We start from the raw sequence: 24,688 nt of genomic DNA, 5'->3' as shown, positions 1-24,688 counted from the left end.
GGGGGTGTGAGTGTGAGAGGGAGCGGGGGTGTGAGGGGGAGCGGAGGTGGATGTGCGAGGGGGAGCGAGGGTGGGTGTGCGAGGGGGAGTGGGGGTGGGTGTGTGAGGGGGAGTGGGGGTGGGAGTGCGAGCGGGGGTGGGAGGGGGAGCAGGGGTGGGTTTGCGAGGGGGAGCGGGGGTGGGTGTGGGAGGGGGAGCGGGGGTGGGAGTGGGAGGGGGAATGGGGGTGGGGGTGCGAGGGGGAGTGGGGGTGGGTGTGCGAGGGGGAGCGGGGGAGTGCGATGGGGAGTGGTGGTGCGAGGGGGAGCGGTGGTGAGTGTGCGAGGGGGGGTGGTGGTGAGTGTGCGAGGGGGAGCGGTGGTGAGTGTGCGAGGGGGAGCGGTGGTGCGAGGGGAGCGGTGGTGCGAGGGGGAGCGGTGGTGAGTGTGCGAGGGGGAGCGGTGGTGCGAGGGGGAGCGGTGGTGAGTGTGCAAGGGGGAGCGGGGGTGCGAGGGGGAATGGGAGCGGGGGTGGGACTGAGACTCTGCCATATTTATTTCATTGGAGGTGCCAGTTTCTCGGTCGGAAGCCATGACTAAAACACAACGCTGCCGATTGCCTTGCAGATTTAATTAAATTGGCGGGAGGATTGCTGCTTACGTTGCAGCAAATTTTAATTATGAGCTCGGATAGATTCAGGAACGCTGATGTCTGGGGATTGAGTTAATTAAAAGCTGCATTATTTTACTTTTAATTAGTTTCCCTTCACCATATGGCCTTGTCCTGTGGTCAAATTAACTTAATTAAGCTCATTAAAGTGATCAGTTTAATTATTCAGGGCAATCTGATTGGTAACTGGATTCTCTGATAGTTCACAGGATTGTTTTTCCATCTTTATTAAAGTTCGAAGGAGATCTCCCTCAGGCACTGACCTCCAGACTGAGGCAAGGTCACAGGAGCAGATATCCTGCTCTGTACTGAGAGAGTTCAAACCATGGTCCACATGAAGCCCATTAGCAGGGACTGAGCCCCATGTGCAGCCTCTGCTGTCAGCTCTGTGTGTGGAGTTGGCCGTGCAGTGTCAGGGCAGGGTACTGGGGACGGCTGCACCCGAGAGCCAAGCTGACCATTTTTACTGAGGTTATTCGAGCCTCTTGATGGCTGAAGTAAAGTAATCTCTGTCCAGGAATCCTGCTTCAAAGATCATGTGTGGGGACATTGAATGGGATCAGGATCGGCAACAGAAGGAGGCCATTCAGCCCCTCGAGCCTGTTCCGCCATTCAATCAGATCGTGGCTGATCTTAACTCCATTTACCCACCCTGCCTCCATAACCTTTAACCCCCCTTGCCTAACAAAAATCTACCAATTTCAGTTTTGAAATTTTCAATTGACCCCCGGCCTCAACAGCTTCTTGTGGGGAGGGTGTTCCAGATTCCCACTCCCCTTTGTGTGATGAAGTGATTCCTGACATCACCCCTGAACGGCCTGGCTCTAATTTTAAGGTTCTGCCCCCTTGTTCTGGACTCTCCCACCAGAGGAAATAGTTTCTCTCTATCAACCCTATCAAATCCTTTAATCATCTTAAACACCTCGATTAGATCAACCCCCCACCCCCAATTCTTCTATATTTAAGGGAATACAAGTCTAGTCTATGCAACCTGTCCTCGTAATTTAACCCTTTCAGCCCTGGTATCATTCTAGTGAATCTGCATTGCACCCCCTGCAAGGGCAATATATCCTTCCTGAGGTACAGTGCCCAGAACTGAGCACAGTCTCCAGATGGGAGTACAAATTACTGCAGAGCTGCACTTGTGACTAGAGTTGCCAACTCTGGTTGGATGTATTCCTGGAGTTTTCATCACATGACCTCCTCACGGTGCCCCGCCCCCATGCTCCTGCCATTGGTTGTCCAACACATCCATCCTCACGGCCTTCCCATGGCCAATTGGAAAGCAAACAGGTTCTTAATTACCCAATTGGATGATTCTTGACTGTTGGTCAAACAGCCTTTTTAATCCCATCGCTAATATTTCCACAACTGATAAACATTCAAAGGAAATGAAAAACATCACATACAATTTTTTTACCACCGCTATGATTTTTCTCCGGGTTTGCTGGAAGCAGTGTCCTGGAGATTAATCTTTAATTGCTGGACACTCTGGACGATTGGCAAACCGACTTGCATTCTCTCCCTCTGCCTGCGACCTTCCCTGTGTCACACCGGCCCAGCTCCCAGTTGGATCAGCTGGTGATGGCGAGGCTGCCAACAGCCACTGTGCCCACTGTGCCCACAGCGTTTAAGCCACTGGGCCTCTCACTCAGTGACCTGCCATTGATAGGGACCTTGTAAGGTAAAGAGGCCTTATACAGGGGACAATGTGGGAAGGGCAGTCACCTCTCAGTCACGGGGACGTTCACTGTGAGCAGCCACTCTCGGTGTTGGGTTTTAATCAGCAGCTGCTCAGTACGTTGTGTTGGCTGTGGCTCAGTGGGTAGCACTCTCACCTCAGAGTCAGGAGGTCGTGGGTTCAAGTCCCACTCCAGAGACTTGAGCACAAAATCCAGGCTGGTACTTCAGAGCAGTACTGAGGGAGCGCCGCACTGTCGGAGGGTCAGTACTGAGGGAGCGCCGCACTGTCGGAGGGTCAGTACTGAGGGAGCGCCGCACTGTCGGAGGTGTCTTTCAGATGAGACATTAAACCGAAGCCCCATCTGCCCTCTCAGATGGATAAAAAAGATCGTATTGTGTTATTTCAAAGAAGATCGGGGGAGTTCTCCCCGGTGTCCTGGCCCACTATTTATCTCTCAACCAGTCACTAAAACAGATTTATCACATTGCTGTTTGTGGGATCTTGCTGTGCGCAAACTGGCTGCTGTGTTTCCTACATTACAACAGTGACTACACTTCAAAAGTACTTAATTGTCTGTAAAACATTGGGACGTCCTGAGGTGAGTGGGTGGGATTGAGGGATACGGTGAGTGGGTGGGTGCGGTTTGAGGGATACGGTGAGTGGGTGGGTGGGGTTTGAGGGATACGGTGAGTGGGGTTTGAGGGATACGGTGAGTGGGTGGGGTTTGAGGGATACGGTGAGTGGGTGGGGTTGAGGGATACGGTGAGTGGGTGGGGTTTGAGGGATACGGCGAGTGGGTGGGTGGGGTTTGAGGGATACGGTGAGTGGGTGGGTGGGGTTTGAGGGATACGGTGAGTGGGGTTTGAGGGATACGGTGAGTGGGTGGGGTTTGAGGGATACGGTGAGTGGGAGGGTGGGGTTGAGAGGTGGAGTTGAGGGATACGGCGAGTGGGATTGAGGAGTGGGTGGGTGGAGTTGAGGGATACGGCAAGTGGGTGGGTGGGGTTAAGGGGTATGTTGAGGGGTGGAGTTGAGATCTATCAAAAAATCTAATTGCCCTTTCCCTTTCCCTTTCCCCTGGTTTGTACTTTGACCCTGTGAACCAGTCGATGAACTTCTTCCACTGGCATCGTAAAGGCATCAAGTGACTTCCATGAAACGGGTGTGCTGAGCTATTAAGTTCACATCGATATCCTTCCTCCTCCTACACTCTCTCTTTGTTCTCACCCTCCGCTATTTCTGAGACCTTCAAACTATGGCCCTCTTCACCTTGCTCAGTCTCCCCTCCTCCTACAATGTTCAGCTGTTGAAAACCCAAACTTGGTGTCATCATTTCCTGATGCTCCATGACGCCTCCTTTACTCTTTTCTGATTCGCTGCTGTCACCACAGACCTTAGTTTCTCAAAAAATATAACGGTCCTCAAACATTCCGTCTGTTTATCAGTAGAGAGCATGGTGCTTATCCCTGGGATTGTGCAGCGTGCTCACACACACAATGTCACACCGAGCCCAGCCCTCCCTCACTCTCTGCTCATTGGCCCAAAGGCACAGCCTGTCTCACAGGCAGCTCTGACTGGCTGCGTGACAGACCCAGCCAGCTGCAAACACTTCACTCATTCCACACACAACGACTCCGAGAGGCTCAAAGGACAAGTCTCAACACCGGGACTGGAAGTTACAGCACAAAGTCAGACAGAAAGTCAGCCTCGAGCACATTGACCAACACAGGTGAGAGGGGGAGAGCGGGGAGAGGGAAGCAGGTAGAAGGGAGAAGGCAGTGGGGACAGCAGGGGGAGGGGATAGGGGACAGCAGGGGGAGGGGAGCAGGAGCAGGAGTGAGGAATGGGGAAAGTGGAGATTGGAGCAGCTGGAAGTTACAGCAGAATGTGACCCAGCAAGTCAGTCAGGAGCACATCGACTGGATCAGGAGAGGGGGAGCGGGAGAGAGGGGAGACGGGAGCGGGAGAGAGGGGAGACGGGAGAGGGGAGATCGGAGAGGGGAGACGGGAGCGGGAGAGAGGGGAGACGGGAGAGGGGAGATGGGAGAGGGGAGACGGGAGCGGGAGAGAGGGGAGACGGGAGAGGGGAGATGGGAGAGGGGAGACGGGAGCGGGAGAGAGGGGAGACGGGAGCGGGAGAGAGGGGAGACGGGAGAGGGGAGACGGGAGAGGGGAGACGGGAGCGGAAGAGAGGGGGATGAGCGGGAGAGAGTGGGTGAGAGGAGAGGGAGCGGGAGAGAGTGGGTGAGAGGAGAGGGGGAGAGAGAGGGGAGCAGGAGAGAGTGGGGAGCAGGAGAGAGTGGGTGAGAGGGGAGCGGGAGAGAGTGACTGAGTGAGAGGGGAGCGGGAGAGGGGGAGGGAGAGGAGGGGAGAGAGTGACGGAGAGGGGACCGGGAGAGAGAGGGGGGAGCGGGAGAGCGAGGGGGGAGCGGGAGAGAGAGAGGGGAGCGGGAGAGAGAGAGGGGAGCGGGAGAGCGAGGGGGGAGCGGGAGAGAGTGAGAGAAGGGGAGGGAGAGGGGCCGAGAGGGAGAGAGTGAGTGAGAGGGGAGCGGGAGAGAGTGAGAGAAGGGGAGGGAGAGGGGCCGAGAGGGAGAGAGTGAGTGAGAGGGGAGCGGGAGAGAGTGAGAGAAGGGGAGGGAGAGGGGAGCGGGAGAGAGTGGGTGAGAGAGGACCGGGTAGAGAGAGAGGGTTTAAACTAATTTGGCAAGTGGAGGGGCACCAGGATGAAGCATTGGAGAGAAGAAAGAAGGTGCACAGAGGACTGGGAGAGACAAACAGCATTAGAATAAAGAGCAGTTCAGAAATAGGGATCAGACAGGGAATGCAAGGCAGACTGAGATGGGTTTGTAGTGCATGGTAAATAAGGCTGGTGAGCTGCAGGCTTACGTCACCACATGGGACTCTGATACAGTGGCAATAACAGAGACCTGGCTCACAGAAGGGGAGGATTGGATACTTAATATTCCTGGCTACAGGGAATTCGGGAAAGATAGGGAAGGAAAAAAAGGAGGCGGGGGGGTGGGAGTGGCAGTATTGATCAAAGATACAGCCCTAGAAAGGGATGATGTATTTAAGGGTTCAAAGGCAGACTCTATTTGGATTGAATTAAGGGTCAATCGAGGAGCTATTACACTACTGGGTGTATCCGAGAGGCCACCAAATAGTAGGAAGGAGATAGAGGAGTGAATTTGCAGGCACATTACAGAAAGATGCAAGAACTATAGAGCAGAGATATTAGGGGACTTCAATTATCCCAATATAGGCTGGGATGGTAACAGTGTAAAGGGCAAAGAGGGGGAGGAATTCCTGAAATGTGTACGAGAACTTTCTTGATCAGTGTGTTTCCAGCCCAACGAGGAAGGAAGCAGTGCTGGATCTAGTTCTGGGGAATGAAGTGGGGCAAGTGGAGCATGTTTCAGTGGGGGAGCATTTGGGGAACAGTGATCATAATATCATTAGGTTTAGAATAATTATGGAAAAGTACAAGGAAAAATCGAATGTGAAAATACTCAACTGGAGGAGGGCTAATTTCAGTGATTTGAAAAGGTGGATTGGAATCAAAGATTGGCAGATAAAACAGTAAATGGGCAATGGGAGACCTTCAGAGAGGAGATAATTCAGGTACAGAGTAGACACATTCCCACGAGGGGGAAAGGAAGGGCATCCAAAGCTTGAACTCCCTGGATGACTAAAGATAGAGGGGGATAAATTGGATAGGGGCCATTTTTGGGCGTAGGTAGCGTGATGTGCTATTACCCCACACCCAATGGCCCCTGCGCAGGCAGGATGCAAGTTTCAGCCCACCCCTGGACTTACCTGCAATCAGCGTTCCATTCCAGGCCTTGCATGGGGAATCAATGCAATTTGCACTTTCCACCACCAGAGGGAGCTCAATCTCTTAAAGGGAGGATGTTTCTCAGAAATCTCTTAAAGGTAGCTGGTACCTGTTATTTGCTGAACATAACAGTCTACTGTCTGCACGGAGTCTGAACAGAGATCAGACATCGCACACGTAAAACACAGATGAATTATGTTAAAACATTGAATAAATCCTACATCCTCCAATCTGCACACCAGACCTCACCAATCTGCTGATCTGAGTTGGGGTACCAGGCCTGTGAGAGTGCATGCACCAAGTTTCTCTGCTGATGCACTAGAGACCTTGGTGCAAGAGGTGGACAGAAGGAGGGACATCCTATATCCGCGGAAGTGGGGGCAAGAGGCCCTCCAGACATATATCCAAAAGGCAGTGGGAGGCAGCGGGGGACGAAGTCAATGCCAGGCGCACAACATCATGAACATGGATGCAGTGCAGGAAGAAGTTCAATGCTTTGACTTGAGTGGTCAAAGTGAGTGAGGTCAACTGTCAAGTGGCATCTCCTACCGACTGCACCACACACTACACCCCATCCCCCACACACCAACAAACTCTTTCCACCAGTACTCAACTCGTCCAATCAGATGCTTCCTCTCACCCTTACACATTACCACTGTTTCAAGCCGCCCACCCACAACTCACAGACTACACACACTGGCAGCTATTCAACCATGACAGGCACATCACCCAGACACACGTCGTGCTTTCTTATAAGAACATAAGAAATAGGAGCCTGAGTAGGCCAATCGGCCCTTCGAGCCTGCTCCGCCATTTAATAAGATCATGGCTGATCTGATCCTAACCTCAAATCTAAATTCATGTCCAATTTCCTGCCCGCTCCCTGTAACCCCTAATTCCCTTTACTTCTAGGAAACTGTCTATTTCTGTTTTGAAGAGGTGGCGCATATCAAGAGGCAGCAAGTGGCAGTGGCATTTAGCTCCTCGAGCCTGTTCAACCATTCAATGAGATCATGGTGGACCTGTGACCTAACTCCATATACCCGTCTTAGCCCCATATCCCATAATACCCTTGGTTCACAGAAATCTATCAATCTCAGATTTAACTTTCACAAGTGAGCTAGCATCAACTGCCGTCTGTAGAAGCATTTCCTAACTTCACTCCTGCACGTCCTGGCTCTAAATGTTCGGCTATGTCCCCTAGTCTAGTATTCAAGTCTAGGAGACCTCCAAAAACAGATACAAATATCTCTGCAGCCAGAAGCAATAATCCAGCCACTAACCTGTAAATTCTGCATGGTCCTTTTAAAAAGCGCCAGTGGGGGGTCCTCCAGGCACTCTAAGACACGTTCAGGTGGTCAGGGTTAAGACTGTGCGTTGAGTTGAGCGTTAAGTCCCAAAATGGTGTCTATCATTTTAAATCAGCGTTGTACACTGATTGAAGCCATTTTCTCCCTACTTTACATGATTCCAGTGATCGTTATCTGCGCCTGCACTAACTCCTATACCAAGATGGCGTCTGGCTCATGTCACGCTGGAAACGTGTGTGCGTATCCAAGATGCCATCTTGGATGTCGGAGAGGCCGTGTAGCACCAAAACAATGGGCACTACACGGCAAAATTTAGTGAAACAGAAAAAGGAGGCAAGGGAATACACAATGAATGGGAGGACCCTAGGCAAGACAGAGGGTCAGAGGGATCTTGGTGTGCAAGTTCACAGATCCCTGAAGGCGGCGGAACAGGTAGATAAGGTGGTAAAGAAGGCATATGGGATACTTGCCTTTATTAGCCGAGGCATAGAATATAAGAGCAAGGAGGTTATGATGGAGCTGTATAAAACACTGGTTAGGCCACAGCTGGAGTACTGTGTGCAGTTCTGGTCGCCACACTACAGGAAGGATGTGATCGCTTTGGAGAGGGTGCAGAGGAGATTCACCAGGATGTTACCAGGGCTGGAGCACTTCAGCTATGAAGAGAGACTGGGAAGATTGGGTTTGTTTTCCTTGGAGCAGAGGAGGCTGAGGGGGGACATGATTGAGGTGTACAAAATTATGAGGGGCACAGATAGGATGGATACTAAGGAGCTTTTTCCCTTCGTTGAGGGTTCTATAACAAGGGGACATAGATTCAAGGTAAAAGGCGGGAGGTTTAGAGGGGATTTGAGAAAGAACTTTTTCACCCAGAGGGTGGTTGGAGTCTGGAACTCACTGCCTGAGAGGGTTGTGGAGGCAGGAACCCTCACAACATTCAAGAAGCATTTGGATGAGCACTTGAAATGCCATAGCATACAAGGCTACGGACCAAATGCTGGAATATGGGATTAGAGTAGACAGGGCTTGATGGCCGGCGCGGACACGATGGGCCGAAGGGCCTCTATCCGTGCTGTATAACTCTATGACTCTATGACTCTATGATAAATGTCAGGTTCATAATACAGTAGAGAACCAGGCTGAACTTGTGCAGGGGAGATCTAAAATAGGGAATAAGAGGGGCAAAGAGAGAGTATGAGAATAGACTGGCAGCCAACATAATAGGGAATCCAAAAGTCTTTTATAAACATATAAATAGTGAACAGGTAGTCAGAGGAAGGTCGGGGCCAATTAGGGACCAAAAGGAGATCTTCTTGTGGAGGCAGAGGGAATGGCTGAGGTACTAAATGAATACTTTGCATCGATCTTCAGTAGAGAAGAGGATGCTGCCAATGTAGTAAAGGAGGAGGTGGTAGCGATATTGGATAGGATCAAAATAGATAAAGAGGAGGTACTTAAAAGTTTGGCAGCGCTCAAAGTAGAAAAGTCACTCGGTTTGGATGGGAGGCATCCCAGGTTACTGAGGGAAGTAAGGGTGGAAATTGCAGAGGCTCTGGCCACAATCTTCCAATCCTCCTTAGATATTCTAGGAGTAGGGGACACAGTCTAAAAATTAGAGCCAGACCTTTCAGGAGCGAGATTAGAAAACATTTCTACACACAAAGGGTGGTAGAAGTTTGGAACTCTCTTCCGCAAACGGCAATTGATACTAGCTCAATTGCTAAATTTCAATCTGAGATAGATAGCTTTTTGGCAACCAAACGTATTAAGGGACATGGGCCAAAGGCAGGTATATGGAGTTAGATCACAGATCAGCCATGATCTTATCAAATGGCGGAGCAGGCACGAGGGGCTGAATGGCCTACTCCTCTTCCTATGTTCCTATATGGGGACGGTGCCAGAGGACTGGAGGATTTCAAATGTTACACCCCTGTTCAAAAAAGGGGAGTGGGATAAACCCGGCAACAGGCCAGTCAGCCTAATGTCGGTGGTGGGGAAACTTTTAGAGACAATAATCCAGGTCAAAATTAATTGGCACTTGGAAAAATGTGGGTTAATAAATGAAAGTCAGCATGGATTTGTTAAAGGAAAATCATGTTTGACTAATTTGATTGAGTTCTTTGATGAACCAATGGAGAGGGTTTAATGAGGGTAGTGCAGTTGATGTTGTGTAAATGGACTTTTGAAAAGGCGTTTGATAAAGTATCACATGATAGACTTGTAAAATTGAAGCCCATGGGATTAAAGGGGCAGTGGCTGCATGGATACGAAATTGGCTAATGGACAGAAAGCAGAGAGTCGTGGTGAACGGTTGTTTTTCAGACTGGAGGAAAGTATACAGTGGTGTTCCCCAGGGGTCGGTGCTGGGACCACTGCTCTTTTTGATATATATTAATGCCCTGGAGTTGGGTATATAGGGCATAATTTCAAAGTTTGCAAATGAAATGAAACTCAGAAATGTAGTAAACACTGAGGAGGATAGTAATAGACTTCAGGAGGACATAGACAGACTGGTGAAATGGACAAAGACATGGCAGATGAAATTTAACACAGGGAAGTGTGAAATGATTTAATTTTGGTAGGAAGAATGAGGAGAAGCAATATAAACTAAATGGTACAATTTTAAAGGGGGTGCAGGAACTGAGAGATTTGGGAATGTACGTACACAAGTTTTTGAAGGTGGTAGGACAAGTTGAGAAGGCTGTTAAAAAGGTATACGGGATCCTGGGCTTTATAAATAGAGGCATAGAGTACAAAAGTTATGCTAAACCTTTATAAAACACTGGTTCAGCCTCAGCCGGAGTATTGTGTTCAATTCTGGGCACCGCACTTTAGGAGCTATGAAGAGAGACTGGGAAGATTGGGTTTGTTTTCCTTGGAGCAGAGGAGGCTGAGGGGGGACATGATTGAGGTGTACAAAATTATGAGGGGCACAGATAGGATGGATACTAAGGAGCTTTTTCCCTTCGTTGAGGGTTCTATAACAAGGGGACATAGATTCAAGGTAAAAGGCGGGAGGTTTAGAGGGGATTTGAGAAAGAACTTTTTCACCCAGAGGGTGGTTGGAGTCTGGAACTCACTGCCTGAAAGGGTTGTGGAGGCAGGAACCCTCACAACATTCAAGAAGCATTTGGATGAGCACTTGAAATGCCATAGCATACAAGGCTATGGACCAAATGCTGGAATATGGGATTAGAGTAGACAGGGCTGATGGCCGGCGCGGACACGATGGGCCGAAGGGCCTCTATCCGTGCTGTATAACTCTATGACTCTATGACTCTAAGGATGTGAAGGCCTTAGAGAGGGTGCAGAGGAGATTTACTAGAATGGTACCAGGGATGAGGGACTTCAGTTATGTGGAGAGACTGGAGAAGCTGGGATTGTTCTCCTCAGAGCAGAGAAGGTTAAGAGGAGATTTGATCGAGGTGTTCAAAATCATGAAGGGTTTGATAGAGTAAATAAGGAGAAACTGTTTCCAGTGGCAGAAGGGTCGGTAACCAGAGGAAATTAGCAAAAGTACCAGAGGCGACATGAGGGAAATAAAATTTACGCAGCGAGTTGTTCTGATCTGGAATACACTGCCTGAAAGGGTGGTGGAAGCAGATTCAGTAATAGCTTTCAAAAGGGAATTGGATAAATATTTGAAGGGGAAAAATTTGCAGGGCGATGGGGAAAGAGCAGGGGAGTGGGAGTAATGGATAGCTCTTTCAAAGAGCCGGCACAGGCACGATAGGCTGAATGGCCTCCTTCTGTGCTGTATCATTCTATGATTCAAGGAAGTGGGAGAGGGAGAAGAGGGGAGAGGTCGGGAGCAGGAGAGGGAAAAGGTGGGGAGCGGGAGCAGGAGTGGGGAGAGGGGAAGTAAAAAGGGATCAGGACAGCGAGAGAGGGCGAGGTAAAAGAAAGAGGGGGGAGGGGTGTGGGGGTGAGGGGAGGGGGTCGGAGTGAGGGAGAGGGTCAGGATGAGGGGGAGGGGGTCGGTACAGAGGGACGGGGATCAGTTGTATAAACTCTGTACCGGCCCTGTGAGTGTTTTTAATGGACAGTGTAGAGGGAGCTTTACTCTGTATCTATGTGTGTGCATTTGTATGTCTGTGTCTGTATCTATCTGTGTGTGTGTGTATCTGCCTGTCTGTCTCTGTATTTGTGTGTGTCTGCCTGTCTGTCTCTGTATTTGTGTGTGTCTGCCTGTCTGTCTCTGTATTTGTGTGTGTCTGCCTGTCTGTCTCTGTATTTGTGTGTGTCTGCCTGTCTGTCTCTGTATTTGTGTGTGTCTGCCTGTCTGTCTCTGTATTTGTGTGTGTCTGCCTGTCTGTCTCTCTGTCTGTGTGTGTGTGTCACTGCCTGTCCGTCTCTGTGTGTGCACGCGTGTGTGTGTGTGTCTGTGTATGCGTTTGTGCCTGTCTGTCTGTGCATGCATATGTGCCCCTCTGTGAGTGCGTGAGTGCCTGTCTGTCTGTGCATGCCTGTCTGTCTGTGCATGCCTGTCTGTCTGTGCTTGCCTGCCTGTCTGGCTCTGCGCCCGTGCCTGCCTGTCTGGCTCTGCGCCCGTGCCTGCCTGTCTGGCTCTGTGCCCGTGCCTGCCTGTCTGTCTCTGCGCCCGTGCCTGCCTGCCTGTCTCTGCGCCCGTGCCTGCCTGCCTGTCTGTGTGCGTGTGTGTCTGCCTGTCTGTCTGTGCGCATGTGTGCCTGTCTGTCTGTGCATGCGTATGTGCCTGTCTGTCTGTGCGCATGAGTGCCTGTCTGTCTCTGCGCCTGTGCCTGCCTGTCTGTCTATGCGTGCCTGTCTGTCTGTGCTTGCCTGTCTGTGTGTCTCTGCGCCCGTGCCTGTCTGTCTGTGAGCGCGTGCCTACCTGTCTGTCTGTGCACGCGTGCCGACCTGCCTGACTCTGCGCCCGTGCCTGCCTGCCTGTCCGTGCACACGTACTTGCCTGTGTGTCTGTGTGCGCGTGCCTGCCTGTCTGTCTGTGCGCGCGTGCCTGCCTGTCTGTCTGTGCGCGCGTGCCTGCCTATCTGTCTGTGCGCGCGTGCCTGCCTGTCTGTCTGTGCGTGCCTGCCTGCCTGTCTGTCTGTGCGCGCGTGCCTGCCTGTCTGTCTGTGCGTGCCTGCCTGCCTGTCTGTCTGTGCGCGCGTGCCTGCCTGTCTGTGCGTGCCTGCCTGTCTATTTCTGTCTCTGTGTGTGTATGTCTGCCTGTCTGTCTGTGTGCATGTGTGCCTGTCTGTCTGTGCGCGCCTGCCTGCCTGTCTGTTTCTGTCTGTGTGTGTGTGTGTGTGTGTGTGTCTGCCTATCTGTCTGTGCGCATGTGTGCCTGTCTGTCTGTGTGTGCTTGTGTCAGTCTGTCTGTGCGTGCCTGTCTGTCTGTGCATGCCTGTCTGTCTGTGCGTGCCTCTTTGTCTGTCTGTCTGTGCCTGCCTGTCTCTCTGTCTGCCTGTCAATGTGTGCCTGTCTGTCTGTTCGTGTCTGGCTGTGCCTGCCTGTCTCTGTCTGTCTCTCTGCCTGTCTGACTGTATGCTTGTGTGCCTGTCTGCCTGCCTGCCTGTCTGTTTCTGTCTGTGTGTGTGTGTGTCTGCCTGTCTGGCTGTGCGCATGTGTGCCTGTCTGTCTGTCTGTATGTGCCTGTCTGTCTGTGTGTGCCTGTGTCTGTCTGTGCGTGCCTGTCTGTCTGTCTGTGCCTGTCTGTCTGTGCGTGTCTGACTGTGCCTGCCTGTTTCTCTGCCTGTCTGTCTGTGCGTGCCTGTCTCTGTCTGTCTGTGCCTGCCTGATTCTGTCTCTTTCTGTGCGTGCCTGTCTGTCTGTGTGTGTCTCTCTGCGCCTGACTGTCTCTGTCTGCCTGTCTCTCTCGCAATCTTTCTGTGTCTGCCTGACTGTCTGTCTCTCTCTCTGTGTCTGCCTGATTGTCTGTCTGTCTCTCTCTCTGTGTCTGCCTGACTGTCTGTCTGTCTTTCTCTCTGTGTCTGCCTGACTGTCTGTCTGTCTTTCTCTCTGTGTCTGCCTGACTGTCTGTCTGTCTCTCTCTCTCTGTCTGCCTGACTGTCTGTCTCTCTGCGTGTGTGTGTGTGTATGCGTGAGTGTGTGTGTGCCTGTGTGTGTGTATATGTGAGTTCCTGTGTGTGTCTGTGTGTGTGTGCCTCTGCCTGTGTATGTGTCTGCCTGTGTGTGTGTGTGTTTGTCTGCCTGTGTGTGTATGTGCCTGCCTCTGTGTGTGTGCCTGTGTGTGTGTGTGTGCCTGCCTGTGTGTGTGTGTGTATATGTGTGTGCCTGTGTGTGTGTATATGTGTGTGCCTGTGCGTGTGTGTATATGTGTCTGCCTCTGTGTGTGCCTGTGTGTGTGCCTGTGTGTGTGTGTATGCCTGTGTGTGTGTCTGCCTGTGTGTTTGTGTGCGTCTGCCTGTGTGTGTGTGTGTCTGTGCCTGCCCGTCTAATATGTGTCTGCCTGTGTGCGCGCGCGCATGTGTCTGCATCGGTTCCCATCCCCCTGCCACATTAGTTTAAACCCTCCCCAACAGCACTGGCAAACACTCCCCCTAGGACATTGGTTCCAGTCCTGCCCAGATGCAGACCGTCCAATTTGTACTGGTCCCACCTCCCCCAGAACCGGTTCCAATGGCCCAGGAATTTGAATCCCTCCCTCTTGCACCATCTCTCAAGCCACGTATTCATCTTAGCTATCCTGTCATTCCTACTCTGACTTGCCCGTGGCACTGGTAGCAATCCTGAGATTTGTGTCTGCGTGTGTGTGTGTCTGCGTGTGTGTGTGTCTGCCTGTGTGTGTCTGCGCGTGTGTGTCTGCGTGCGTGTGTGTGTCTGCGTGTGTGTGTCTGCCTGTGTGTGTCTGCGCGTGTGTGTCTGCGTGCGTGTGTGTGTCTGCGTGTGTGTGTCTGCCTGTGTGTGTCTGCCTGTGTGTGTCTGCGTGCGTGTGTGTGTCTGCGTGTGTGTGTCTGCGTGTGTGTGTCTGCGTGTGTGTGTCTGCACGTGTGTCTGCGCGTGTGTGTCTGCGTGTGTGTGTCTGCGTGTGTGTGTCTGCGTGTGTGTCTGCGCGTGTGTGTCTGCGCGTGTGTGTCTGCGTGTGTGTGTCTGCGTGTGTGTGTCTGCGCGTGTGTGTCTGCGCGTGTGTGTCTGCGCGTGTGTGTCTGCATGTGTGTGTCTGCGTGTGTGTGTCTGCGTGTGTGTGCCTGTGTCTGCGTGTGTGTGTCTGCGTGTGTGTGTCTGCGTGTGTGTGTCTGCGTCTGCGTGCGTGTGTCTGCGTGCGTGTGTCTGCGCGTGTGTGTCTGCGCGTGTGTGTCTGCGCGTGTGTGTCTGCGTGTGTGTGTCTGCGTGTGTGTGCCTGTGTCTGCGTGTGTGTGTCTGCGTGTGTGTGCCTGTGTCTGCGTGTGTGTGTCTGCGCGTGTGTGTCTGCGCGCGTGTGTGTGTACATTTAGTGTTGACCTGGCTCTGATGACCTTTCCTGCTCTGCCCCTCATGTCCTAATACGCTGCCCACAGGTTCAGGTGTGATCGTGGGTCTGATATTTCCTGATGACAGAGCCCAACACCCACACTGCCTGTGTGTAAGGCGCGGTCTCTTTGTGTCTCGCAGTGTCAGGAGGACCATGGTGAACAATCGGAGCTGTGGATCTGCAGGAACCGCGTCGAGCCGAAGCAGCTCCTCCCACAGGACGTGCGCGGGTTGTGGGCTGAAGATTGTGGAGCGCTTCCTTCTCTACTCGATGGAACGCTATTGGCACACGCCCTGTCTCAAATGCTCGTGCTGCCAGGCCCAGCTGGCAGAGATTGGCACCTCTTGCTTCACCAAAAGCGGAATGATCCTTTGCCGAAATGACTACATCAGGTATCAGCGCCCGTCTGTCCTGTGCCCGTGTTGGTCGTCACCCTCCAGTGAGTCAAACGTGCCAGCTCTTCAGCTCAGCAAGGCTTTCATTTCTCGAACTTTATTGCTCTACTTCCCGTCGCCTCTGAGTCACGAGGTCATGAGTTCAAGTCCCGCTCCAGAGACTTGATCACATAATCCAGGCTGACCCTCCGACGCTGAGGGAGTGCTGCACTGTCGGAGGGTCAGTACTGAGGGAGTGCTGCACTGTCGGAGGGTCAGTACTGAGGGAGTGCTGCACTGTCGGAGGGTCGGTACTGAGGGAGTGCCGCACTGTCGGAGGGTCAGTACTGAGGGAGTGCTGCACTGTCGGAGGGTCAGTAGTGAGGGAGTGCTGCACTGTCGGAGGGTCAGTACTGAGGGAGTGCTGCACTGTCGGAGGGTCAGTACTGAGGGAGTGCTGCACTGTCGGAGGGTCAGTACTGAGGGAGTGCTGCACTGTCGGAGGGTCAGTACTGAGGGAGTGCTGCACTGTCAGAGGGTCAGTACTGAGGGTGCGCTGCACTGTCGAAGGGTCAGTACTGAGGGAGTGCTGCACTGTCGGAGGGTCAGTAGTGAGGGAGTGCTGCACTGTCGGAGGGTCAGCACTGAGGGAGTGCTGCACTGTCGGAGGGTCAGCACTGAGGGAGTGCTGCACTGTCGGAGGGTCAGTACTGAGGGAGTGCTGCACTGTCCAAGGGTCAGTACTGAGGGAGTGCTATACTGTCGGAGGGTCAGTACTGAGGGAGTGCTGCACTGTCGGAGGGTCAGTACTGAGGGAGCGCTGCACTGTCGGAGGGTCAGTACTGAGGGAGTGCTGCACTGTCGGAGGGTCGGTACTGAGGGAGTGCCGCACTGTCGGAGGCGCCATGTTTCGGATGAGATGTTAAACTGAGGCCCCGTCGGCCCTCTCAGGTCCCAGGGCTGTAAACGATCCTGGGGCCTCTATTCGAAGAAGAGTAGGGGAGTCCTGGCCAATATTTATACTTCAAGCTGAGGTCCAACAAGCTGAATTTAGGGAGTTAGGAGTTAAACTAAAGAGTAGGACCTCAAAGGTAGTAATCTCAGGATTGCTACCAGTGCCACGGGCAAGTCAGAGTAGGAATGACAGGATAGCTAAGATGAATACGTGGCTTGAGAGATGGTGCAAGAGGGAGGGATTCAAATTCCTGGGCCATTGGAACCGGTTCTGGGGGAGGTGGGACCAGTACAAATTGGACGGTCTGCATCTGGGCAGGACTGGAACCAATGTCCTAGGGGGAGTGTTTGCCAGTGCTGTTGGGGAGGGTTTAAACTAATGTGGCAGGGGGATGGGAACCGATGCAGGAAGTCAGTGGGAAATAAAATGGTGACAGAAACAAAAGGCAGTAAGGGAGAGTGTACAGAACATGACCGGACAGATGGTCTGAGAAAGCAGGGCAAAGACCAAGGGAAGTCTAGATTAAACTGCATTTATTTCAATGCAAGAAGTCTGATGGGCAAGGCAGATGAACTCAGGGCATGGATGGGTACATGGGACTGGGATGTTATAGCTATTACTGAAACATGGATAAGGGAGGGGCAGGACTGGCAGCTCAATGTTCCAGGGTACAGATGCTATAGGAAAGATAGAGCAGGAGGTAAGAGAGGAGGGGGAGTTGCGTTCTTGATTAGGGAGAACATCACGGCAGTAGTGAGAGGGGATATATCCGAGGGTTCGCCCACTGAGTCTATATGGGTAGAACTGAAAAATAAGAAGGGAGAGATCACTTTGATAGGATTGTACTACAGACCCCCAAATAGTCAACGGGAAATTGAGGAGCAAATATGTAAGGAGATTACAGACAGCTGCAAGAAAAATAGGGTGGTAATAGTAGGGGACTTTAACTTTCCCAACATTGACTGGGACAGCCATAGCATTAGGGGCTTGGATGGAGAGAAATTTGTTGAGTGTATTCAGGAGGAATTTCTCATTCAGTATGTGGATGGCCCGACTAGAGAGGGGGCAAAACTTGACCTCCTCTTGGGAAATAAGGAAGGGCAGGTGACAGAAGTGTTGGTGAGGGATCACTTTGGGACAAGTGATCATAATTCCATTAGTTTTAAGATAGCTATGGAGAAGGATAGGTCTGGCCCAAAAGTTAAAATTCTAAATTGGGGAAAGGCCAATTTTGATGGTATTAGACAGGAACTTTCAGAAGTTGATTGGGAGAGTCTGTTGGCAGGCAAAGGGACGTCTGGTAAGTGGGAGGCTTTCAAAAGTGTGTTAACCAGGGTTCAGGGTAAGCACATTCCTTATAAAGTGAAGGGCAAGGCTGGTAGAAGTAGGGAACCTTGGATGACTCGGGAGATTGAGGCACTAGTCAAAAAGAAGAAGGAGGCATATGACATGCATAGGCAGCTGGGATCAAGTGGATCCCTTGAAGAGTATAGAGATTGCCGGAGTAGAGTTAAGAGAGAAATCAGGAGGGCAAAAAGGGGATATGAGATTGCTTTGGCAGATCAGGCAAAGGTGAATCCAAAGAGCTTCTACAAATACATAAAGGGCAAAAGGGTAACTAGGGAGAGAGTAGGGCCTCTTAAGGATCAACAAGGTCATCTATGTGCGGAACCACAAGAAATGGGTGAGATCCTGAATGAATATTTCACATCGGTATTTACGGTTGAGAAAGGCATGGATGTTAGGGAACTTGGGGAAATAAATAGTGATGTCTTGAGGAGTGTACATATTACAGAGAGGGAGGTGCTGGAAGTCTTAACGCGCATCAAGGTAGATAAATCTCCGGGACCTGATGAAATGTATCCCAGGACGTTATGGGAGGTTAGGGAGGAAATTGCGGGTCCCCTAGCAGAGATATTTGAATCATCCACCGCTACAGGTGAGGTGCCTGAAGATTGGAGGGTAGCAAATGTTGTGCCTTTGTTTAAGAAGGGCGGCAGGGAAAAGCCTGGTAACTACAGACCAGTGAGCCTGACATCTGTAGTGGGTAAGTTGTTAGAGGGTATTCTGAGGGACAGGATCTACAGGCATTTGGAGAGGCAGGGACTAATTAGGAACAGTCAGCATGGTTTTTGTGAGAGGAAAATCATGTCTCACGAATTTGATTGAGTTTTTTGAAGGGGTAACCAAGAAGATAGATGAGGGCTGTGCAGTCGACGTGGTCTACATGGACTTCAGCAAAGCATTTGACAAGGTACCGCATGGTAGGTTGTTACATAAGGTTAAATCTCATGGGATCCAAGGTGAGGTAGCCAATTGGATACAAAATTGGCTTGACGACAGAAGACAGAGGGTGGTTGTAGAGGGTTGTTTTTCAAACTGGATGCCTGTGTCCAGCGGTGTGCCTCAGGGAACGGTGCTGGGTCCGCTGTTATTTGTTATTTATATTAATGATTTGGATGAGAATTTAGGAGGCATGGTTAGTAAGTTTGCAGATGACACCAAGATTGGTGGCATTGTGGACAGTGAAGAAGGTTATCTGGGATTGCAACGGGATCTTGATCAATTGGGCCAGTGGGCCGATGAATGGCAGATGGAGTTTAATTTAGATAATTGTGAGGTGATGCATTTTGGTAGATCGAATCGGGCCAGGACCTACTCCGTTAATGGTAGGGCGTTGGGGAGAGTTATAGAACAAAGAGATCTAGGAGTACAGATTCATAGCTCCTTGAAAGTGGAGTCACAGGTGGATAGGGTGGTGAAGAAGGCATTCGGCATGCTTGGTTTCATTGGTCAGAACATTGAATGCAGGAGTTGGGATGTCTTGTTGAAGTTGTACAGGGCATTGGTGAGGCCACACTTGGAGTACTGTGTACAGTTCTGGTCACCCTATTATAGAAAGGATATTATTAAACTAGAAAGAGTGCAGAACAGATTTACTAGGATGCTACCGGGACTTGATGGTTTGACTTACAGGGAGAGGTTAGACAGACTGGGACTTTTTTCCCTGGAGAGTAGGAGGTTAAGGGGTGATCTTATAGAAGTCTATAAAATAATGAGGGGCATAGATAAGGTCGATAGTCAAAATCTTTTCCCAAAGGTAGGGGAGTCTATAACGAGGGGGCATAGATTTAAGGTGAGAGGGGAGAGATACAAAAGGGTCCAGAGGGGCAATTTTTTCACTCAAAGGGTGGTGAGTGTCTGGAACGAGCTGCCAGAGGCAGTAGTAGAGGCGGGTACAATTTTGTCTTTTAAAAAGCATTTGGACAGTTACATGGGTAAGATGGGTATAGAGGGATATGGGCCAAGTGCAGGCAATTGGGACTAGCTTAGTGGTATAAACTGGACGACATGGACATGTTGGGCCGAAGGGCCTGTTTCCATGTTGTAACTTCTATGATTCTATGATTCTATAAGCTACTTCGCTTTAAAAAAAAATTGTCATTTATCTCATTGCTGTTTGTGGGATCTTGCTGTGCACAATTTGGCTGCCACGTCCCCTGCATTACAACAGTGAATAAATACCCTTCAAATATACTTCATTGGCTGCACTGAAAGGAGCTCAACATATGCAAGTTTCCTTTCATTCTTTCTCTCTCCAGGCTTCCTCTGGTAGCTGCCGAAGTGGCCAATCTTCACGTGACCCCAGGTGTTTGCTTCTGGCAGGGGGCACTGGATAGTGAGGGAGCAGGAGCAGGAGCTCAGGCAGATTTGCCCTCAGATAACCAAGGGGCACTGAGACCAATTGTAGCCCATCCCCACCCCCCCCGACCTTGCTGGGATCAGCATAGGCCATAGGCCAGAGGCCAGAGATCGAACCTGGGCCTTTCTTAGTCTTTATGGTTGAACTGCTTGGCCTTCAGGACAAGCACTCAGTATAACTTTATAAAGGACTATAGTTTGTAAACATTATTTGAGTTTGCTGTTTCGCCTGGGATATCGATGAACAAATTCAATGATTTGATTCCAGTGCTAAATTAGTAACTTTACTTTTAAAGATAAAAGCCTTTTCTTTAGTTTAGCTGTTCACATCCTGCTAATAACATTTGGGATTTTACCCCTTGTATCTGTGCAGACAGGTTCGATGATATATCACGTGGCACCTGCCATATCACCCCTTATAACTGGCAGGTTCCGAGATGCCACACAGCCAGCTGCTGCATTGATCTGTGATAGGAACATAGGAACATGAGGAGGCCATTCAGCCCCTCGTGCCTGTTCCACCATTTGATAAGATCATGGCTGATCTGTGATCTAACTCCATATACCTGCCTTTGGCCCATATCCCTTAATACCTTTGGTTGCCAAAAAGCTATCTATCTCAGATTTAAATTTAGCAATTGAGCTAGTATCAATTGCTGTTTGAGGAAGAGAGTTCCAAACTTCTACTACCCTTTGTGTGTAGAAATGTTTTCTAATCTCGCTCCTGAAAGGTCTGGCTCTAATTTTTAGACTGTGTCCCCTACTCCTAGAATCCCCAACCAGCGGAAATAGTTTCTCTCTATCCACCCTATCTGTTCCCCTTAATATCTTATAAACTTCGATCAGATCACCCCTCAACCTTCTAAGCTCCAGAGAATACAACCCCAATTTGTGTAATCTCTCCTCGTAACTTAACCCTTGAAGTCCGGGTATCATTCTAGTAAACCTACACTGCACTCCCTCCAAGGCCAGTATGTCCTTCCGAAGGTGCGGTGCCCAGAACTGCTCACAGTACTCCAGGTGCGGTCTAACCAGGGTTTTGTATAGCTGCAGCATAACTTCTGCCCCCTTGTACTCTAGTCCTCTAGATATAAAGGCCAGCATTCCATTAGTCTTATTGATTATGTGTTTTTCACGCGTGTCCATGCACACGTGTGAAAAAACACATGCTTATGCACACGTGTACAAAAATTGTATATACATGCAGAGAAGGTTGAGAGGAGATTTGATAGAGGTGTTCAAAATCATGACAGGTTTATATAAAGTAAATAAAGAGAAACTGTTCCCATTGGTGGAAGGGTTGAGAACCAGAGGACACAGGTTTAAGGTGATTGGCAAAAGAACCAAAGGTGACATGAGGAAAAACTATTTTACGCAGCGAGTAGTTATGATCTGGAATGCGCTGCCTGAATCACGGCTTTCAAAAAGGAATCGGATAAATACTTTAAGGGATAAAATTTGCAGGGCTACGGGGAAAAAGCGGGAATGGGACTAACTGGATTGCTCTTACAAAGAGCTGGCATGGGCTCGATGGGCCGAGTAGCCTCCTTCTGTGCTGTAACCATTCTATGATTCTCTGTACACACACAAGTACATACACACATGCATGCATGTGCACACATACTTACATACGTATACAAATGTATACTCACATGTATAAACATGCGTACATAGACACACATAGCAATTGCAACACAGAAACAGGCCATTCGGCCCATCCTGTCCGTGTTGGTGTTTACCCTCCACACGAGCAAATAATCCTATCCACATTAACCCTGTTCCTGTATCTCTTCAGCCCATCTCCCTCACCCACCTATCCCAATCTAATCTTCAATGTTGACAGTTTCTGCCTCAACCACTGACCCTGGAAGTGAATTCCACATCCCCACAACTCTCTGTGTGAAGACGTTTCTCCTGCTCTCTGTTCTAAATCTCTTACATTTAATCTTGTATCGCTGGTCCCTCGTTCTTAACCCCTCGGCTACTGGGAACAGTCTGTTTCTATTGACCCTGTCCCAACCTTTCCTCATTTTAAACACTCCAATCTTATCGCCCCATAATCTGCAGCGTTCCAGTGGAAAAAGATCTAATTTTTAGTCTTTCTTTGTATTGATATTTCCTTGTTCAGGCTGCATCCTTGTGAATCTGTGCTGTCCCCTCTCTAAAGCCTCAATATCCTTCCTATAGTGTGGAGCCCAGTACTGCACCCAGTCCTCTAACTGAGGCCTTATTAAGGGTTTATACAGGCTCATCATTACCTCTTGATTTTTATATTCTTGATCCCTTGTGATAAAACCTAGAATTCCACTAGCTTTTTTTTTTACAGCTTTATCAACCTGAGATGCTGCCTTTAATGTCATGTGAACCTGTCCCTCAAATCTCTCTGCCCCCCACAGCCCCGAACCTACTCCCATTCACATTATTATTACTACTGTTATTATTTTAACCAAAATGCTTCACCTCACATTTACTGACACTGAATTCCATCTGTCACTTTTTAGCCCATTCCCCATCTTAGCCCTTTGGCCTTCTACATATCTACATTCACATCCATCCATCCCTGTGGGGCCAATCAGCACCATAAATGTACTAATTACACCTGTGATCTATGGAAATCACTTGCCTTGTAGTACGTGACTTTAGTACTTGGCTTCATTCTGTGCCAGTTATCTGTCGCCATGGTTTCTCACTTTTGAGAGGCAATAAGGTTTCATTTATTTTCAATCATGAGGCTCTGCAGCCAAGAATGGGCCTCTTTCTGTTAATGCTGTTTAGTTTGGGTGATGCGATGAATAATGGCTGTCTAACCGAGCTGGGATGTCACCGTTAGTTTTCCAGCTCCTTCCTGCCCCTCGGCTCTGTATTGTAGACGACTCTTGCAGGTGAGTCTTGGGGTCCGTGTGACCTCCACCCCAATGGCTCTGATAGCTGGGTAAGTTTAGATAACATAAGCAAGCTAACAGATGTCAGCCGTGGCTCAATGGATAGCTGTCTCACCCCTCAGTCAGAAGGTCGTGGGTTCAAGACCCATTCCAGAGACTTGAGAACATAATCCAGGCTGATATTCCAGTGTATAACTGAGGGAGTGCTGCGCTGTCAGAGATGCCGCCTTTCGGATGAGATATTAAACCGAGGCCCCGTCTGTCCTCTCAGGTGGATGTAAAAAATCCCACAGCCACTATTGGAAAAAGTGCAGGGGAGTTCTCCCTGGTCAATGCTTATCCCTCAACCAACAGATTATCTGGTCATTTATCACATTGCTGTTTGTGGGATCTTGCTGTGTGCAAATTGGCTGCTGCGTTTCCTACATTACAACAGGGACTACACTTCAAAAAGTACTTCATTGGCTGTGCAGTGTTATGGGATGTCCTGAGGTTGTGAAAAGCATTATATAAATGCAAGTCTTTCTCGATGTAGTCTTTAGCTGCCAAACACATTCATTGGACAATAAGTGAATGGGCCAATAAATCACAATCATGTTTATGTACGATGTGGAGATGCCGGTGATGGACTGGGGTTGACAATTGTAAACAATTTTACAACACCAAGTTATAGTCCAGCAATTTTATTTTAAATTCACAAGCTTTAAAATAAAATTGCTGGACTATAACTTGGTGTTGTAAAATTGTTTACAAATGTTTATGTACAGCCAATGGCGGACCATGCTAGCTGTTTGAATAGGAAAAAATAATAAATGATTTGTCATTTCTATGCTTAAGTTCCCAATTAACTTTTTATATAATATTTCTTTTACAATCAGCCCCAGGACTATTCTTGGATTGAACAGTCCCAGATAATTCAATATGTTCCAAATAGTTACTGGGGTTCCTTGGATTTGAGTAACTGTCAACTAAATCAACAAGGAGCTGCCCACCATGAACGTAATGAAGTAATCACATGGTGCAGTTTTGTTTTGAATTGTGTGGCTTGGCTCCTCTCTTAAGCCGACAGCCTCAAAGACAACAGACCAGAAGTCCTTGCAGCGTTCGTATTACCTTGCGCTGGGGACACGATTCTGAATGCAGCCGGTTTTAACCTGCGCGGCCTGGCTTTTCCAATCTGTGTGCCGACGGGAACCCATTTTAAATGATCAGGTATTCAATATTGGGATTGGAAAACCTGGGCCCTCGTGTATTGTAACTGAATTAAAGGGGCAATTGCAAAGCTAGGACTCGGCTAAAGTCCTGTCATTGTCTGGCTTTCCTTGACGGTGATCCCTGATTTGGGCTGATACACAGATTTACATCGAACTGACAAGGTGCTGTTTATCCTCCATGTGAGCAGGAGTCCTAATCTCACCATGTGCCCGCCCTGTCCCCATATCCCTTCATCCCCCTTTCCTTCAATCATCTACCTAACTTATTCTGAATCCTTGGCACTGTCTATGCTTCAATCACTAACTCCACATTCCACAGCCTCACAACCCTCTGTATGAAAAGGTTTCTTTTACTCACTGTCCTAAATGTTCCCGCTCCTCCACTGTAACTTTGCCATTTACACGCTTAATGGGGATTCCGACAAACATCTGGTGAAGTTGCAGCTGTGGAGTGGGAACATCTCCCAAGAAATCCTTGGTCTTAATCTTATATCTGTGTCTCCTGGTTCTAGACTTCAATCACTGGAAACAGTTTCTTTCTATCTATTCTTTCCCATTAGTTCATAGTTTTAAACAAGGGCAATGTAGTGTACTGATATACACGGAGATTCAGAAGGCCTTCCTTAAGGTGCCAGACTCGTGACAAAGG

At 49.6% G+C, this 24,688-nt stretch overlaps 1 protein-coding gene across 1 annotated transcript in view; it reads left to right on the top strand.

Annotated features, from left to right (window-relative positions):
• Positions 1-3,972: 3,972 nt before the first annotated feature.
• LOC137300450 (LIM domain transcription factor LMO4-A-like) overlaps positions 3,973-24,688 on the top strand; it is a 38,859-nt gene continuing 18,143 nt past the window's right edge. The window contains exons 1-2 of the mRNA XM_067969511.1: positions 3,973-4,061; positions 15,053-15,304. Of these exons, the coding sequence (XP_067825612.1) occupies positions 15,066-15,304 (239 nt within the window). The 5' untranslated portion in view covers positions 3,973-4,061; positions 15,053-15,065. The remainder of the gene's footprint in view (positions 4,062-15,052; positions 15,305-24,688) is intronic.

This window comes from Heptranchias perlo, chromosome 31 (genome assembly GCF_035084215.1).
Source record: "Heptranchias perlo isolate sHepPer1 chromosome 31, sHepPer1.hap1, whole genome shotgun sequence".
Lineage (NCBI taxonomy): Eukaryota > Metazoa > Chordata > Chondrichthyes > Hexanchiformes > Hexanchidae > Heptranchias > Heptranchias perlo.
The sequence above is the reverse complement of the archived record's forward strand: the minus strand, read 5'-3'. Positions and strand labels throughout refer to the sequence as shown.